At 44.5% G+C, this 20368-nt stretch overlaps 1 protein-coding gene across 7 annotated transcripts in view; it reads right to left on the reverse strand.

Annotated features, from left to right (window-relative positions):
- Positions 1–20204, reverse strand: part of DCDC2C (doublecortin domain containing 2C) — a 148751-nt gene extending 128547 nt beyond the window's left edge. For 3 of the 7 annotated variants that reach the window (XM_054548428.1, XM_054548432.2, XM_054548433.2), the window contains exons 1-2: positions 19753–20178; positions 15340–15391 (exon numbers count right to left, since the gene is read on the reverse strand). In XM_054548428.1, the coding sequence (XP_054404403.1) occupies positions 15340–15391; positions 19753–20039 (339 nt within the window). In that variant the 5' untranslated portion in view covers positions 20040–20178. Of the gene's footprint in view, positions 1–15339; positions 15392–16961; positions 17099–19752 lie in introns of those variants that run through there. The other 4 variants (XM_054548429.2, XM_054548430.2, XM_024242532.2 and 1 more) reach the window with 3 other exon arrangements.
- Positions 20205–20368: the final 164 nt, after the last annotated feature.

Here is a 20368-nt window from a genome sequence, read left to right on the forward strand (position 1 = left end):
CCGAGACAATCCTTCTCTCATGGCAAGCAAAGTAGCCTTTGTAAACACAAGTCAGAAGGCAGTGTGATGTCCCTCGGTGAGGCCCGCCCTCACTCTACCTACCCCTCACACTGACCCTCGGGCCATGCAAGCTGGCACTGGCTGCCTCTCTGCCGTGTCTCTGCACCCCTCCCAGCCTCCCTGCTCTCTGGCCATGCTTGCATTCTTGCAGTTCCTGAAACACCAGCCCATTCCCACACAGGACCTGAGCCTGGAACATACTCATGGATCTTTGTCTGGTTTGCCCCTCTTACTTTAAAAAGTCACTTCAACATCAGCTCCTCACAGAAGCCCTCCCTGCCCAGTCACACACCTGCAGTTACTTTCATCCAAGCAATTCATCCTGCCTCTGCTTTCTTGTTTGTGTATTTGCTTCCATCGTCCTTTGTAGAACGGAAGCTTCTGAGAGCAGGGACCCTGGTTGTCATGTTCAACCAAGTACCTTCAGTGCCTGAACGATGAGTGACCCCTAACCGGAATTCAGTAACTATTTCATGAAGACAAAGGAATAATGGATGAGTGAATGCTACCATGACTAGGGAAAAACAGCTCTGATGCTCTGAACAGGATTCCAGGAAAACAGAGGCCGCGGAAGAAGGCGGGAATGCACACCTGCATCCATTCTCCCCATTATCATACTATATATAAAATTATATACACCTGCATACTCATGGTAACGAAGCTAACGCCATGGGTACCAACAATGAACATGAATTTACAGACCTAGTTTGAAAACAAAACAACAGAAATTATCCTCTGCAAAATTCTGTTAAAATACAGCCACCCTAAGTACCAGCTTTCTGCTTCATTGCATAAAATTATGGAAACAATGAGCTAATTGCTCTTTTGAGGTGTTAATGATTCATTAACCCTGCTATCACCTGCCTAATTAAATAACTCCAGCAATTAAATAATGTGATTCTGGATTTTTTTTCTCTGTACTTCATAAAATAATCTCCTGAACAATGTCAAGCATATGTATCTGATGGTGATGACAGCCTCATTCACACTTGTCAGAGCCAAAGACTCACACCAGTCATCTGTCCTGAGAGGCTGAAGGATGCCATGAGCTTTAGACCTCTTCAACCAAGGCAATTCAACCAAATCTAAATCAAAGACGGAAGACTCAAGATGACCACAGGTGTATCTCCCCCAAGGAGCAACTACAGGTTATTGAATACCCACCATGGATCAAGCATTGCAGTAGACTCTTTACCTGCATTCATACCTAACCCTCAACATAACCAGGCAAAATATCTAGGTAACAAAGAATCAGAGAGGTTACATCATCTTCCCAAGAACACACAGCTATTAAGTGTCCTGGCCATGATAAGCCATCAAAAAACATTTTATTTTACTTTTTAGCAAAATGAGTCCTGAAATCCATACCCAGGTAGCTTAGTACTCAGGAGCCTGCGCTTTGGATCATCCAGGATCCCAGTACTGGCTCTGCCACTTACTAACTGTGTGGCCTTGATCAAGTTGTATAACCTCCCTGAGCCTCAGCTGCCTCCTGCATGCAATGCTAATAGCAGTAGTGCACACCTCATAAAGTTGTTGCCTCCAAAGTGAGTAACACGAAATGAGATAACGCATTGTCAAGTGTTTAGCAAATGACTGTAATGAGGATTCAGTTGATAACAGTGTATTAGTTTGTTTTCACGCTGCTGGTAAAGACATACCAGAGACTGGGCAATTTACAAAAGAAAGAGGTTTAATTGGACTTATAGTTCCCCATGGCTGGGGAGGCCTCACAATCATGGCAGAAGGCAAGGAGGAGCAAGTCACATCTTATGTAGATGGCAACAGGCAAAGAGAGCTTGTGCAGGGCAACTCCCATTTTTTTTAAACCACCAGATCTCATGAACTCATTCACTATCACGAGAACAGCACAGGAAAGACCTGCCCCCATAATTCAAACCCTCCCACTGGGTTCCTCTCACAACACATGGGAATTGTGAGAGTTACAATTCAATTGTGGGAGTTCCTCCCATGGCACATGGGAACTGTGGAAGTTACAAGATAAGATTTGGGTGGGGACATACCAAAACCATATCAAACAGCAATTACTGTGGCTTTGTTGTTTCGTCTTGGGCTCCAAAGTCCCTGCTCTCTCCACCTCTCCAATGCTGCTCCAACTACCCTCCATGAACATCCCCATGGCCCCTTCCATGCAAAATATCCAACTAAAAGCCTGCGAGAATCTAGCATCAGGAAAGGACTTCACTACAGGAGGATCTCATATGAAGCAAATTGTTCTGATCAGCTCTCATATATTCAGCACCATGCAGGATGAATTCTCAGAGAAGGCTCTGCTGAACAACCCTGCAGCAGGTGCTGCAGGGTTCCCCAAAGAGACGCATGCCTCCCTACACAATAGGAAGAATAAAAACTAGAACAGACGCAATGAAATAGAAAACGGGGGAAAAAATAGAGAAAAAAAATAGAGAAAAACAATGAGCCAAAAGCTGGCTCTTTGAGAAGTTCAATAAAATTAATAAACCTGTAGAGGGACATATAGGAAAAATAGAGAGAAGATACAAATAATATCAGGAATGAGAGAGGCAACATCACTTCAGAGTCTACAGATATTAATAGAATAAGAGAATGTTATAAACAACTTCATGCCAATAGATTCAACAACTTAAATGAAATGAACAAATTAAAAGACAAAAACTAGCAAAGTTTACTCAAGAAGAAATAACCTGAAGAGCCCTATATTTACTAAAGAGTTGAATTTGTAGTTCAAACTCTTCACACAAAGACAACTCTAGGCCCAGATATCTCCACTGGTAAATTCTATCAAACATTTAAGGAAGAAACAATACCAATTCTAGACAAGCTCTTCCAAATACCTTTCCATCAAGACAGCTGCAGGTCTGGATGGCATCACTAATAAATTCTACCAAATATTTAAGGAAGAAATGATACCAAAACCAGAGAAAGACATTACAAGAAGAAAAAAACTACAAACCAACATCCCTCTAGGAACATAGATACAAAATTTCTAAACAAAATTTTAGCAAATAAAATTCAACAAGTATAAAAAGGATATTCTATGATCAAGTGGGGTTTGCCCCGGGAATGTAAGGTTGGCTCCATGTTTGAAAATCAATTCATGTAATTCATAATATTAATAAACTAAAAATGAGAAATCATCTGATCATCTCAACAGACATAGAGAATGTCCTGCCCAGTCCAATTTAAATCCTAATCCTACATCCCATTGAGAGTTTCTCCCCTTAGCTCAAGCCTGACCCAGCTGCATGTGGGAAGGGTGCATGGTTATTTCATTGTTTCACAGTATTTTACTCTGCCTTTGACCTCCTCCTCGTCTTGGCATCAGAACAAGGGAGTGTCTAATACAACTGGAGCTACTGTCATCTGACCTCCTATGTCCTCTTCCTTGGCAGGTGCCCAAATGTGGCTCTTTGGGGAGGCAGGGAGGGTGCAGGCTTTAGTGAGTTCCTCTGAAAACCTCACAGAGACTCCATGCTGGACTGTTCCTGATGCAGAATGTTTCTGATACCTTCCGCAGCTGACTCTTGCTTCAAACCACAACCCGTTGATACAACCCCACAGACCTTTACCATGGCTGGCAATGATTCTTAAACAACTCAAGTCTGGCCACCTTCTAAGGCATCCACTTGCCTCCCAAGGAAAGGCACACACCTTTGCCACAACAACTTCCCAGAGGGGACAAGTGCAGTTTCCACAGCTGCTGCCTCCCCATGCTGTCTTCACAGGCAACACAGAGCCCACCATCCTTCAGGTGCTTTGAGGATAATGGAAGCAGGTGCCACCTCCACACTCACCTGCAAACCCAAACCCCTGGCACACGGGCTGGGTCGTCCCAAGCACACCCTCACCCTCTCAAGAGGTGCTTTACCCTGCAGCATCCGACCTAGTCCCTCCTGCAGCATCCCAGCACTCTGAGATATCCTCTGGAGCCTCACCTCTGATTTGAAGGAGCATGAGGCACCCACAGGGAGGAGAGAGAAAATGCCACAGCATTCACTACTCTCTATAGTTTCTTCATTCAATAAACTTACTAACTTACAGTCCTTATATAAGGTTTAAGGGTGATGTGGGGGGCCGGTTTGGTACCTGAAGCCTCTCTCATGTTTTTACACCTGACACTTTAGAACACAGGGAGTGTCCACCAACATTCCAAGACATCAGGCAAAGCCCCATCGAACTCCCTGTGGGATGGGCTCTAGAGGCAGGGGGATGCCTGACATGGCTGCCCCATCCCCATTATCATGACCTCCAACCCAAGTCAACTCTAATCTTCACTGTGACCCTTCAGCATACTAGAAAAGGCAGGAAAGAGAAAGACAGCAGCTCCAGCTCAGAATGAGGAAGCAGAATTACACCCAATGTGGACAGCCAGAGTCTTGGGAGGCAGCGGGAAAGAGCCCATGGAAAATGAAAACAGCTGGCTGGGTGCGGTGGCTCGCACCTGTAATCCCAGCACTTTGGGAGGCCGAGGCGGGCAGATCACAAGGTCAGAAGATTGAGACCATCCTGGCTAACATGGTGAAATACCATCTCTACTAAAAATACAAAAAAATTAGCTGGGCGTGGTGGTGGGCACCTGTAGTCCCAGCTACTCGGGAGGCTGAGGCAGGAGAATGGCATGAACCCGGGAGGCAGAGCTTGCAGTGAGCCAAGATCGCACCACTGGGCTCCAGCCTGGGTGACAGAGCAAGACTCCGTCCCAAAAAAAAAAGGAAACAGCTGCACCAAGCCTGCAGGATTTTGTAAGGCACTGAGATAGTGAGAGGTGAAGCCAGCTGGACTTCCTGGGTCGAGTGGGGACTTGGAGAACTTTTCTGTCTTACAAGAGGATTGTAAAATGCACCAATCAGCGCTCTGTAGCTAGCAAGAGGATTGTAAAACACACCAATTAGCGCTCTGTAGCTAGCAAGAGGCTTGTAAAATGCACCAGTCAGCACTCTGTAGCTAGCAAGAGGATTATAAAACTCTTTGGGTCCATGCCACTTTTAAGTAACACTCACTGCAAAGGTCCGTGGCTTCATTTTTGAAGTCAGCGAGACCACGAACCCACCGGCAGAAACCAACTCTGGACACAATAGGAAAATCCTCCACCCAGCACAGAGCTTGTTTCAGAGTGGATGCTCAGTGACGGTCTGCTCATTTCCAGTGTTAACTGCATGGCGATGAAAACTGACCCCCATCTTTCCTATGCTGCCCCCTAGTCCACAAGGCTCTGGACTTTCTCAGAGAGCAACAGCCAGGCATGTCCCAGAGCTGAACACAGGCGAGGTTCACTCCTTGGGACCAACCTGGGGTCTGGCCATGTGAATCTCATTGATAGAAACAGCCACACACTTGATTTATGTATCATGCACCCACAGAGGCACTCCCTGCTAAAAAATATAAGGAGAACTGACGCTCTCCACGCCTCCAAAATTGCTGACTCTAAGAGCCAGAGAAGCCATCCCATAGAATCAGACAGCCAGACGGTTTGTGGAGCCTGTGGTTGGCCTGGTCAGCCCCACTCAGAAGCAAGGCCTCATCTAGGCCAATCCACAGAAGAACCAAGGAGAGGAGAATACCTGCCCCTAAGATCCTGCCAGCCACCAGCCTTCCTGTAAGTACTCAATCACTGCTTCATTCATTTATTCAAGACCTACTCATAGAGGACCCGCCTCTGATGGTAGGAACTGTGCTGAGTTAGAATGCAGTGGTGGAAAAGACCAACACTACTCCTGGCCTCAGAGGGCTGGGAGCACAGAGGGACACAGACAAGTCAACAAGCAATTACAGTGCCAGGTGCCAGGGGCTCTGCTGAGTGGGTGCCATGGGTGCCATGGAAGCACGGGAGAGGAACATCTGACCCTCACTGGGGAGAAAGGAGGCCTCCTGGAGGAAGAGGCCATTAGGTTGAGACCTGAATTATAAGCAGAAAACAGTCAATTGAGTTAAACAAGGCAGGAGGAACAGCATGCACAAAACCCTGGCTTGAGGATAGGTGCATGAAGTAGCCTTTGGGAAACTGAAAATCCATCAAGGACTGGATCCTAGACACAGAGGGAGGAGTGGTGAGAGACGAGACTGGAGAAGAACGCAGGGGCCAGATCAAGAAGGGCCTTAAACGTCACGGTAACTAGTGCAGACTTCACCTCCCTGGAGCCAAGAGGAGTGCCTTAATGTATATGAACAAGGGGAGTGATGTGATCACTCGGGAAAGGGACAAGGTTGGAAGCAAGGAGACCAGGGGAAGGCATGGGACTCCTTCCAGGTGACCAAACTTGGCAGCCTCAACAAGGCTACGAGCAGCCAAGATGACAGCAGGTGAGCTGACTCGAGAGATGATCAGGAGGTGGGATGGGTGGGCAGGGAGGGACTGGGGGTGTTGCTGGGAGAGTGAAGGGTTGAGAAAAATGCCCAGGTTTCTGGTTTTAGAAGCTGGGTGGACAGTTCCATCTTCTGGAATAGGAAATACAAAATAACAATTGGGTTTGGAGTCAGAGGCCAATGAGTTCAAACTTGGACATGCTGAGTTTGAGATGTCTTTGGGACATCCAAGTGACAGTGGCCTAGAGATGTGGGTCCTGACTTTGAGAGAGACCTGGGGGTCTTTGGCACATGGATGATTATGGAAGTAATGGAGAGAATGGAGTGGGGGTGGCCTGAACTAGAAGAGAAAATGAATTGGAGAGCACCCTACAAAACAGCAGTGTTCAACAGACAGGCAATGGCAATAGTCCCACAAGTAAAAGAAAAAACAGTCATAGAAAATGAGAAGAGAAGAGCTTCAGAAGAGAAGGAAAGAAATAATTTTCTTTCCTGAGAAAGAGGACCGCCTCACCCCTAACAGCAGGGCTATGACCAACAAGGCCCAAATGTTCATCACCTGATGGATGGGTAAACAAAATAGGGTGGATCCATACAATAGAATGGAATTCAGCCTTAGAAAGGAACAAAGCCCTGATACACGCTACAACGTGGATGAACCTTGAAAATATGCTAAGAGAAACCACATGCAAAAGGCCACACGTTGTCTGAGTCTATTTACATAAAATGTCCAGAATAGGCAGGTCCTATAGAGACAGTAATTATTATTCTTCATAATATCTTCCTCACCCACCCAAGGCCATTTCTCAAGTAATTCTCCCTATTTTGTCCTACATCATCAATTATCCCTCTGCAAGTGTTACTCCCATCATCACATGACATCACATGATGTCACTTCTTAGAAAAACTCTCTTCGCTCTGTTTCCCCCTCCAGTTACCTCTACATTTCTCTCCTTCCTTTAGAGCAAAACTCATTTAAAGAGCAGTTTGTATCTCCCATCTCTCTTCTATTCCTTTCTGCCCACGACCTCCATATTACTAAATCCAATGGTCCCATCTCAGTCTTCATCTTCCTTTTCTGGTCAGCATCTCAGTCTTCATCTCCCTTGTCTGGTCAGCATCTCAGTCTTCATCTTCCTTGTCTGGTCAGCTGCGTTTGACACAGATGGCCCACCCTGTCTCTCATCACCCAGCATCCTGTACTCACCTGGACTTTCTCCAGCCCTCTCTGCTCCTTCTCACGTCCCTGCCCTCTAAGCATTCCAGGACTCTGTCCACGGAACTCCCTTTGTTCTGCCCACACTGACTCCCAGCGTGAATTCATAGTCACCAATGCCACCACAATGATCTAAATCCCCACTGTCCCTTGCCTGGATCACTGCAGCAGCCTCCTAACTCATGGCTATCAACATGGCACCCAAACACTCTTGCTCAAAGTCCATGTCACTCCCTGAACATAGGCCAGTGTCCTTTGCACCATCGGTTCTCTCTCTCAGGATGCTTTTGCCCAAGATATCTAAATAGGCAGCTCCCTCACTTCTTTGAGTCTGGACTCAAAAGTCACCTCCTCAGTGAAGACCACCTGGTCATCCTATCTAAAATCAAACAGCCCCCAGCATGACATTTCATATCCCCCACATACTCTATATTGTATGGATTTTGTTTATTGTCTGTCTCACCACCTGAAATGCAAGCTCCTTGAGGGCAGAGATGTTTTTCCTTTTTGTGCGACTGCTTCAAATAGTACCTGGTACATAACCAGTGCTCAAGAAGTATTTAGTGAAAAAACCACTGGGCTTAGTACACATACACATATTATTTGGTTTTGTGTTGCTGCTCTGGCATAATCAGCCACAGGAAAGCAAACACTTCCAAATACACAAGCATTCGGATTAAATTGGATAGATGGATGGATGGGTGGATGGATGGATGGATGGATGGATTGAAAGTTTAGGATGTTGTGATGAGCAGAATACATGCATAATTACATTTAACCCCTATTTCTTAGATATAGCCATACCCATTAACTGAGCTCAGAGAAGTTAATTTGTCCAAATGACAGAGCCGATGATATTTCCACAAAGCTATGGCACCAGCATGGCAATGTGTTGGGAAAATGAAGGATAACACACAGTGTTTGGGAGGTGTGGGAAACACCCAGTCTCACAATGGGCACAGATTTAACTTGGTATAATCTCTCAGGAGAGCAGTTTAGTAGGACATATAAAAAGGTTCTCTAAATGTCAAGCAAAAGAAGGCTGGTTTTAAAAACATATGTTATACATCTCTTAATGCAACATTCTAAATCCACTAAAAAGTATTACAGGAATATATTTATTGACATGTAGAGATTTCATGATACATCATTAAATAGAAAGGAGTTTTGAAAAAAAATGTAGATTATGCTCCCCTTTTGATTAAATAAATACATTTATAAAGCTAGGAGTATATACATGTATGTAGGTATATGTGTACATGTCAAAAGCATATGGAAAAACAGTGGTTAATCTCTGAATGATAGGATTATGAATATGTTTTTCTTTTAAATTACATATATTTTCTCATTTTTCTACAATGAGCATGAATTATAGGGTACTTTTTTAAAAATGGAAGCAGAAGCTTCCAAATGTGTTCCTGACAGGTCAGCAGCAAACGGCAAACAGTGGTCTCGCCATTGGCAAGATCACTAAGAAATACAGTGGAAGTGAGTATTGGTTCAGCCAGCCCAAAGTACTGCAGTCTAAGCTTGAGTCACCTGGACAAAGTTAAATTTTATTCTCCAGGCTTTTCAGTAAGGCAGGAAATCATGTAAAACACTTCGTTAAAATGTATATTAAGAAATTAATTTTAAAACATCCTTTGAGTTAGATTCATTGGTAGCTTCAGTGATCTAAAAAATTCAACTCAGCAAATCACATCCTTCTCTTCCATGATAAAAATGTGGTCTAAATGAACGGTACACTTGTTTAGTCCAGGATAGGCCCACTGAAAGAGCAGAATTGAAACAGATCCTTCATGGGTGAAAAAAAAACATTGAATTGGGATTCATCTGTTCCTAGTAAATCTGCCTAAATCTCTACAACTTGAGATTACAAACCAGAAATCTCAATGTTGTACTATAATAGAAGTCCTTCCATTGAAGTAAGACCAAGGACACTTTTCTCATTAAACCAACATGGCACAGTCATTGAAAGCCAAGACCCCAAGAGCATTTGTTCCTAATCTAATTGTCCTTGTCCTTCCATTTAATGAAATGCAATTTCAAATTCATTATATTAAAGTATTTTAAAAATCATTTCTATTACAATATTAAATGTATATTATGGTATTCTAATTAATTTTAAGTAAATTTCTACATAAATCAAAATCTCTTGGGAAGCTTCTTCAATTTTCCCACTAATATATTTTGATCAAAACAGAAATTCTGTGAAAGAATAATTTACAGAAGCTAGGTCTTTCTCCTCTGTATTACTGTATCACAAAATAAGGCTAAATGACTTAGTAAAACATTTAGACATTGAATTTTTGGACTTGGCAAAAGCTTATGCCACATTTAATTTGTAAAACAGTTTACACTGGTATTCAAATTGTAGGCAATCATGGATCTCAAATTTGGACAGGATGAGCTACAATTTAAAGGCATTACGAATAATAATAGCACCAACTACTTATTGAGCTCTTGCTGTATGTCAAAAGCACAGGCGAAGTGATTTACAAAGATCATCTCACTTAATCCTGCCCACATTCTGACAGATACCATTTTAGATCAATCCCTACAGATCTAATCCTGGGATGACATAACATGAATCATTTAGCCATTTCTCTATTGGTGGACATTCAGGTTGTCCCCAGCATTTTGTAATTTAAAAAGAAAATGCTACTGTAAACATCCTTAAACCCCAGTGTGTGAACAGACCAAGGCCCATCAAGCTGGAACCAGTGCACGAAGGGCTGCACATGGCTTTAACTTCCAACAAGGTCTCCAGGAGCTTTTAGGGCCGGGGCTGCACATGGCTTTAACTTCCAACAAGGTCTCCAGGAGCTTTTAGGGCCGAGGCACGCAGCTCCCCTGACCCTGGGCACCCGGGATGCAGCTGTTCTCAACTCACCCTAGAAAGAGGTAGAGCAGCAGAGGGGGAAGGCCCTCATTCTGGTGCTCTTCCTACGGAAGCTCCCCCAGCCCCTCGCATGGATCATGGAGAACCCTGTGCCCCATCCTGCTGGCTCCCTGTGTTTTCCCTGGGAGAGCTGCTTTGCACCTTCACTCAAGACACTGGGGGGTGCCTTCCGCTGCCACTGCACACCAGGGTTCTCTTTCTGTGATGTAAGGGCTTGAACATCTATCAGAAAAAATTCCTATGATGACTTCTTTGAATTAAATGGAAGAAATTCATTTAATACTAGCAAGTTGTACAAAAGCAGTCATGGGTCTTTTCCTGGGAAAAGAGTGGGAGAAATCCTGGAGTCATTCCTAGAATGCTTGATTTTAGTCCAAGCTCTACTGCAAACGAGCCACCCAACGGCAGATGGTGCTTAACCTTTCTTGAACTCTTTATTCATCTTTTAAATGGCAGGTATTAAGGCCTGCTCTGCCTCACTCACATGGTTGCTATTTTTCCATTTTTGCAGATGAGACTATAGGTGTGAAAACGTGCTGAGAACATAAGCCACACAACATTCCGTGTTAACAGAGAGGAAACTTCTGGACATTGAACACGATGGTGAAGCATTCAAGGACTGACACGACTCTCCAATGCACAGTGTGGCGTGCAGGCATCTCAGCCCTGGCTATGTGAATATGGTCACATAGAAAATTGGCAGCATGGGGGCCTCACAAAGAAACCCACGAAGTCCTAGCACTTGGCATCTCACCAAAGCATTTCTATTTCTGGAACATAATAAGCAAGGAAAACAAGCAAAGACAAGTCTCTTTTGTTGAGACAGGATTTCACTCTGTTGCTCAGGCTGGAGTGCAGTTGTGCAATCATAGCTCACTGCATCCTCAAACACCTGGGCTCAAGTGATCCTCCTGCCTCAGCTTCCCATGTGCCACCATGCCTGGATATTTTTTTTTTTTTTTTTTGTAGAGATAGGGTCTTGCTGGTCTAGAATTCCTGGGCTCAAGTAATTCTCCCAGCTTGGCCTCCCAAAGTGCTGGGATTACAGGTGTGAGCCATGGCACCTGGCCAACAAGTCTTTTAGTTCATTAAGTATTATACTGTCTCTGGGATCACAGGTGCATTCCCATAAGCCACAAGGCAGGCAAACTGTGGTTTAGTAAGTAGTAGTAATGCCATTGGGAGTGACGGGCAGCCTTCGGTCCTGTGACCGGTTAGCTCTGTGTTCTCGTGTGGGGCAGCAGGACACAGCTCTGAATCTCAGCTACTCTTACAGTCCCCTCCAGGCACAGCAGGGTTCTTGGAGTAAATCATGTGTGTCAGCCAAAGCTCTTGGTGGTGGTTCCAACTCATTCAGGGTTGGCTCCACCATTGACATGTGTCCAAGCAAATGCTTATCCTACCAAGACAAGTATTTACACAACAAACAATAATAAGTGCAAACCCTTTTTAGGGGTGACTACTTCCACAAAAGGAAATGGGGACAGGATCATGAGCATCAGGCACTTCCAGGCCATGCACACTGACATGATACTGCTCCATCCCCATGACCCCAGAGGGTGGTGTTGGGCATCTCACACACTGTCAGAAGCAATGTAAGTTTTCAGAAATATTATGGAATCCAATCCACAAGCAAATAGTAAAGAGATTAAAATAATGCATGTTAATTCTACTTCTCTATAAATAATCATTAATGTGAACAAACATGTCTTCAAAGGGTCCATTACATTATATCACTGTTTAAAATAGCAAAAAGGCAAAGGTCTGCTCAAAGAGGATGAGCTAAATAATTATGATAAACTCACATGGTGGAATAGTTTTCAGGCGTTAAAAATCATGTCCTCCTAGAGCAGGCACTAGGTTGCTGGGCACTCACTCTATGAGGCTGTAGTTACCCAAAAGAGTTTAAAAATTTTTATTTTTGCTGAGGATAATGGCTTCCAACTCCATCCATGTCCCTGCAAAGAACATGGTCCTATTCTTTTTTATGGCTGCATAGTATTCCATGGTGTATATGTACCACTTTTTTTTTAATCCAGTCTGTCATTGACGGGCATTTAGGTTGGTTCCACGTCTTTTCTATTGTGAATAGTGCTGCAGCGAACATACATGTGCATGTATCTTTATGACAGGATGATTTATATTCCCTTGGGTATATACCCAGTAATGGGATTGCTGGGCCAAATGCTATTTCTGCCTCTAGGTCTTTCAGCAATCACCATGCTGTCTTCCACAATGGTTGAACTAATTTACCCTCCCACCAACAGTGTAAAAGTGTTCTCTTTTACACTTGCCACAACCTTGCCAGCATCTGTTGTTTTTTGACTTTTTAATAATAGCAGAATGGCTATTTTGAAAAAGTCAAAAAACAGAAGTTGCTGGTGAGACTGTGGAGAAAAGGGAATGCTTATACACTGTTGGTGGGAATGTAATTAGTTCAGCTACTATGCAGGGCCGTTGGAGGTTTCTCAAATAACTTAGAACTATCATTCGCAAAAGAAAATAATCATTCTACCAAAAAGACACATGCACTCATACGTTCATTGCAGCACTATTCACTATAGCAAAGTCATTGAATCAACCTTGTGCCCATTAGTGGCGGACTGGATAAAGAAAATGTGGTACATATACACTGTGGAATACTATGCAGCCATAAAAAAGAACATGGATGCAGCTGGAGCCATTATCCTAAGTGAATTAACGCAGGAACAGAAAGCCAAATACTCCATGTTCTCACCTATAAGTGGGAGCTAAACAGTAGGTACTCATGGGTGTAAAGATGATGACAGTAGACACTGGAGACTACTATTAATAGATGGGGGAGGGAGGGAATGGGGCAAGGGTTGAAAAACTAACTATTGGATACTATGCTCACTGCCTGGGTGACAGAATAAATTATACCCCAAACCTCAGCATCACACAAGGTACTCATGCAGGGACATGGGTGGAGTCGGAAGCCATTATCCTCAGCAAACTAATGCAGGAACAGAAAACCAAACACCACATGTTCTCACTTTTAAGTGGGGGCTAAAGGATAAGAACACATGGGCACAGAGAGGGGAACAACACACACTGGCGCCCGTCAGAGAGGAGGAATGAGGGGAGGGAGAGCATCAGGAAGAGTAGCTAGAGGATGCTGGGATTAATACCTAGGAGATGGGATGATCTGTGCCACAAACCACCATGGCACATGTTTACCTGTGGAACAAACCTGCACATCCTGCACATGTACTCCTGAACTTAAAATAAAAGTTGAAGAAAAAAATATAAAATAATTTTTAAATAGCCATTCTGACTGGTGTGAGATGGTATCTCACTGTAGTTTTGATTTTCTGCACAGTATTTTTGACACCTCTCTCAATGAGAACTACTTTTATAATCACATTTTTGAAATGAACAAAGTGGAAATTCAATAATAAAAATTTTTTTAACTCTCTTGGGTAACTATAGCCTCATAGAGTGAGTGCCCAGCAACCTAATGCCTGCCCTAGGAGGACAAGGCCAACACAGGTGTGGAAATCCTGGTGTGCCTGCTCAGCATTTCACGTCTGTAGACCAAGGCTTCCCCTACTAGGAAACAATAAGTTTTGACAAGATAGTCTGAAATTTCCTCCCTGTCCTAAAATATTGCCTTTTAAATCATATCTTATTTAAATCACTGAAATATGCAAAGGATGAACCGAGACTCAAACTCTAGCAAATGTTCTCAAGGGTGATTTCCAGAATTGTTGCTTAATCCCACTCCCAGCCCCACAGAAAGAGGGGAAACAGGTACAGAGGTGTCAGGATGATCACATATCATTTCCACGCTCTTTATTAAGGTAGCCCTGAAATTCAGTGACTGCCAGAATTGCTTTCTAGTTGGAAACTTGCCCTCTCGTCCTTGGCAAGTTACAATTTAAGGTGAGTAAAGTAATAAATTTGACTTATTTTAACTGCCTTCAAGGGCAGACTCCAAGAAAGCAGCGGAACGCTTCTGGAAGCTGGTGCCTGTGAACAATGCTGGGGCTGCTGGCGTGTCCTGCGTGGAGCTCTGGGTGACGCTCCAAAGACACAGAGAAGAGCTGCTTCTGTAAGATGTGGAGGGGAAGCACTTAACTAGTGCTGGCACATTATATATATTTTACCATTTAGTCCTTATAACAAGTCTCTGAGGTATCTATTATCATCTCCATTTTACAGGTGAGGAAATTTAAGAACAGCAACATTACAACTTAGAGAAGTAGATGCCCTCAAAATAACTCACCTGTGTAATAATCCACACAATAAGTCCGTTTTTAAGTAAAAATTATGTTAAATTCTAAATATCAACAGGCTACCTGGCTTAAAACTGTGGTTTTTATTGCTTATAAAAAAGGCATGTCTCTTTAAACAAATTAAATGGTTATTTTTACTAAGAATCAAGTGATAAGAATGGTGTGATGGAATGTTCTGTCCTGTAGACCTAATAAATGTCTATCAAGTACAAAAATGTTGAGCACTTGGGACAAATCTTTAAATTTAGCATTGTAATTAGCTTCAACATTGCATAACTAAATAACTTTTCCTGAGACCTGTCTTTCCAAACCCCCCCAAAACAAAAGGAAAATGAAAACTTGAATTAATTGCACGGTGTGCCTCAAAGATGACTATCTCCCTCCGCACATCTTAGCCTCTCTTCACTGCCTTCCGCCGCTTGGTTACTTAAGTGCTTTGACAAGTATGACAAGCTTGCACAGTGTGTTCTGACTTCAAGAGCAACACATCTCTGCAAGCATTTACTGCTTCTGTAAAACTTCAATTATTCTATGCCGACATTTAAATTTTTACCAAGTTGGCCAATTGATTCCATTATTAGTTGTTAGAAGCGAACACTTACTTCCTTCAACTTCCTTATCTTTGCAGGTTTTTGGGGAACTATGTGAATATAACTGCAAAAGAAGAAAGAAGAAAACATCATTAGAAGGAAGATATTTACATAGAAAGTTCCAGACTCTTTAGAAATGAGTCCTTTTCCAGCTTAATAGATACAACCCCACAGCAATTTGGAACTAGAATCTAAAATTTTCTCGGTGTTAGAATCCACATCAGAATACAATAGCAATACTGTTGTAGGACAGTTTTCACACTGGGTACCACTGGCACTGCCCCTTGAAAGCGTCTCTTAAGTGACATTGCTTTCTCTCACATAATTTTATTAAAGAGAAACCTGAGAAATCATCTAATTCAACAGCATTTTTTAACCAGGTTGCTGAAGGCCCAGAACTGCAAGCTCATCAATGTTCCCATGACAGGCTAAGGTCGGAACAGAAACCCAGACTCTGCTCCAGCTCCTCCGCATCCCCACCGCACCCTCCTGGCTCACAGAAATTCAACACTGTTCTCCTTTTGCCAAAACTGCAAACTGGAAAAGAGTCACCAGCATAAAATGTGTCTGAGCCCTACTAACACAATTTTTTTTACTGTTGGGGACTTTTGGGACTTCCATATTCCTCAAAAATAAAATGTTTTCATGGGTAATAAGTAATACCTTCAAATTTATACCTGATACTAAGGTTTCTTCCTGATTAAAAAAAATATGTATTTGAGATTGTTATTGTTTTTGATAGTTTTAGCAATATTCAGAGAAGGGTCAACTTAGACTGGTAAATAGAAGGGGAAGAAATAACTAAGCATTCAATAGAGTCACAGACGCAGATCCCCACAGACGCAAACTGGTCAAGTAAATGATGACACTCACCAAGGGTGGTCTCAGGGACTGGTGGGGGCTGTGGCTGGGGGGACCATCCTTTCCCTTCTGAGGTGGACAGGGCCTCACAAGCCCAGATAGTGGAGATGCGCGCAACTACAACCAAGTCCTCTGAACAATCAAATCCTCTATTTTTTCCAAGGGAGACCAAAAGTTCATATTATTACATGAATTCTCCCAATTATAAAATGTTGCAGCCAACTCAAATCTTTGAAAATTGTATGAACCGAACAAAACATGGCTGCTGGCTGAGTTCAGCCTGAGCCTCTCCACTTGCTTAGAGGCCCTTGTATCCACTCTTCACTAGCTTAGTCCAGTCTTCCTGTTTTCCAAATAAATATTTTAAATTTTTTCTAAACTCCCAAATTCCATATTTGTTTATGAACATTAATCTCCCAAAGGAGACATCTGATTTTCATTACATGGAACCAAAAAATAAAATTTAACACAGAAAAAAAGCATAAAAAGATCCTACAAAAACACAAAATACTATTTATTATTTCAATGTTGCACTCCCAAGAACATACAAAAACAGAAAGGACAAATAGTTCCTCAGACAGCCCATGACCTGAGGTCTTTAACTCAGGCACATAGAGAAGCCTGCTGGGTGGGCTTGGCTTGCCCTGAGGTGGACAGGGAGTGGGTCTGTGAAGCAGAGATGGGACCATTAGGTGCAAGCTCCCTCCTGGCTACTTCCAGAGAACAAAGGAAGGGAAGAAACCACCCATGAGAATCAGTGCCAGGCACCTTACCCTACTGCATTCATTCCATTCTCCCAAGCGTATCGCAGAGTGGATGTGAAGCAAGCCTGCTTTATGGATGAGGAAACCAAGTCTTGGAGAGGTTATTTCACTTGTTGAACGTTACTCAGGTAGACAAAGCCAGGATTAAATTCCACCAGTCTCTGGCTCTGAGGCCAACATTCCTGTCATCTATCACAACTTCCTCTCCACCCACTTTTCCTCTTTCTCCTGTCATCTGCGGCTAGTTCCCAGGTACAAATGGGTGGCCACGGAGATGACAGGAAAAGGCTGGGTTGAGGAAGAACGAGGATAGTTTGATTCAAATAGCATGTTCACACTCATGTCTCAGCAACAAGCTCTAAGGTAAACAGAGTAATATTCCTAAGCATTCAAATTATTTGGGGTCCCTCCCCTAAACACACACACACACACGCACACACATGCGTGCACACATACACAACACCCTGACTTAGATTTTGTTGTAAATGTGGCTTTCTCCACAAAAGAAATATTAATTCTAGGCTTTATATGACACGTAATTGTTTTGAAAAGTAATTATTATCTTATAATATTTTGTTTTATAAAGAAAAAAATTATGTTCTTTGGGTCTCAAATTATTTTCTTCCAGGAAATGCAGGAAATGTCTGATAATAATTGGATATTGGATAGATTTGTTGGTGTTTGTCTTTTTAATGCACCATCTTGAAAACCACTATTATGAGGGGAGCTCCCGGATCACTAATATATCAACAGGCTTCACTTCAAAGTTCGTTTGCTGGTGACACAATTAGAATATTATTTTCCAGTGAAAATTAATTGAAGTGCTCAATGGCTTAGCAATTACAGAATATAAATTTCCAAGAGCTAGTTTACTTTACTAATACCAGTGAAAATCCAGTCACATTTTTCAGAGCTTTGTTCACCAAAGTCTGAATTCCAATTTCAGACTCATTGACCTAAAAAAAACTGAAGAAAAGGAACCCCACGTGCTCTCTATGTTGAAATTCACATGCAGACATGGCTCATCTATTTTACAGCAGTGAAGATGCATGGATAATAGATAATGCAAAATAACCCAGGCTGTCTGCCACACGGACCCCAACTCCCCTCCCTCTGCAGCAGGTGACATTTCTTTCCTCCCAAAAAGTAAAATAAACAGTAAGAGCACTGGGAAGAAAAACATCTCAACTTTTTCTCAATATTTTTGCTACATGTCCAAAACATTTTAAATAAACCATGAGACTCCAGACTCTCTCTACAAAACTGGAGGTACAACAGGGTCTGTTAGAAAATACCCAGCCCCACGGCAAGCGGAAAGAGTAACATCTCCCAGGCATACTCCAGGCTTCATGGCAGGTGCTTGATACATTTCCTTCCTCATTTGCTAACATGTAAAACATAGGCCAATTTTACAAGGAAATGTCTTGGGATAAAATTAAATACTTTTCATTATATATGTATTGAAAAGGACTTTAAAGTCAGTTTTTGTAGAAATATATTCTTTAATTGTAAAACAGCACTGAACACTGGATCCTGGGTAGGATGTCAGTTCTAGATATTCACACCAACTGACTAGCCTGGAAAAAATAATCACAAATCACATGGCTATAAAGGAATATAATTTTTCCATGAATTCTCATACATAACAGGATTATCATAGTAATAAATTTCAATCTGAAATACGCTAATCCAGATTTTACCTCTTAGCAACTGTGATGCCTGTGACTTATGATTTTTCTTCAGAAACAACTGAATGGTAAATTCACATCTTTGCAAATGCCACTAAGAATTTGGAACCATACACCAACCCTCATACTAAATCCTACTACTTTTTCAAAAAACAACAAACAAAACTCAAGCTGCTGATTTAATTCAGAGCATTTTTGAACTGGGAGCATTTGAAAGAAGAAAATGGAAATTCTCTCTGGGGAATCTCACTTTTATCTCAGCCCTCGAAGAATGTCCCCACACAAAGCTATACAAAAGGAGTAGTTCACAGTCAAAAAATAAGTAAACCTACAAGGAAACAGAGGACCAGGAGAGAAAAGCAACTGAGATCACAGAAGGCAGACACAGGCTGCAATAATGGGATTACAGACACAAACCGTGGGAGGGCAATAGTTTAATTAAAGGCAAGCTTGAAAATGCACGCAGGACCAAGTGATGGACACAGAGTGAGAGGGGTCACCCTGAGCGATTTCAAATGGGAACTGCCCAACCCGCCCCATTCCCAGGCCCTGCCCCCCACGCCCCTCCCCACGCCCCTCCCCACGCCCCTCCCCACGCCCCTCCCCACGCCCCTCCCCACGCCCCTCCCCACGCCTCTCTCCAAACCCCTCCCCACGCCTCTCTCCAAACCCCTCCCCCACGCCCTCCTCCACACCCCCCCGTTTCTGCCCCATGCCCCTCCCCCACGCCCTCCTCCACACCCCCCCGTTTCTACCCCATGCCCCTCCCCCACGCCCTCCTCCACACCCCCCCGTTTCTGCCCCATGCCCCTCCCCCACGCCCTCCTGGCCGTCTCTGGAGCGCTCCTGAATCGCTGCGGGCGAGGGCCCGCCCTGCCCCATAGGAAGGGACCCTGGGGGCGGGGCTGCCTCGGCTTCGCCCCCAGGAAACCACGTGGCCTGGGGCGGCCCGACGCCTGCGGCACTGGGTCCTCGCGGAAAGATGGGCGCCCTAGCCGGGAGGAAGCCTGGGGAGGACACCTGGGGAGCACGGCCCTGACCACGCTCAGACCCAAGAGGGCCGGGAGGGGCGCGGGGGGCGCGGGGGGCGCGGGGGGCGCGGGTGCACTTACTCGAGCTCCTTGAAGCGCTCGCGGCCCGCCGCCACGTACTTGCCGCCCGCCTGCAGCGCGTCCAGCCCCAGCACACGGTGCCCACGCGTGGGCGTGAAGAGGCGGCGCACCCCGAACGGGACGTCCACCTGCTCCGTGAGCTGCTCCAGCAGTGCCTCGAAGGTGGCCGCGCGGCGCCGCGACAGCACGAACTTCTTGCCCACGTAGAACGGGTCCCCGTTGCGGTACACCACGATGGTCTTGGCGGGCGTGGTGTCCACCAGCGCGGAGGGCCCGCGGGTGCCCATGGCCGCGCCCCGCTCCTCGCTCGCCGGGGCCGAGAGGCTGCGGCAGCGCGGGCAGCGACGCCTGCAGAGCCGCGCCCAGGCCCAGGCACCGCCGACGGGAGGTTCGCTCCAGCCGCTGGCGCAGGACGGGGACGGGACGGGGACTGGACGGGGCTGCCGGGCGGGCGAGGGCTGCGTGTTGACGCGACCCTGGGCGATTGTGACCGCCTGGCCGCCAGGGCGAGGGGCGCGGGGCCGGGGCAGGAGACGGGGCAACGGGGAGCCCGGGCAGGTGAGGGTCGGCACAGGGCAGGGACAGGTGATTGAGTCATGGGAAGCCCAAGCAGGTG

This window comes from Pongo abelii, chromosome 12 (assembly GCF_028885655.2).
Source record: "Pongo abelii isolate AG06213 chromosome 12, NHGRI_mPonAbe1-v2.0_pri, whole genome shotgun sequence".
Lineage (NCBI taxonomy): Eukaryota > Metazoa > Chordata > Mammalia > Primates > Hominidae > Pongo > Pongo abelii.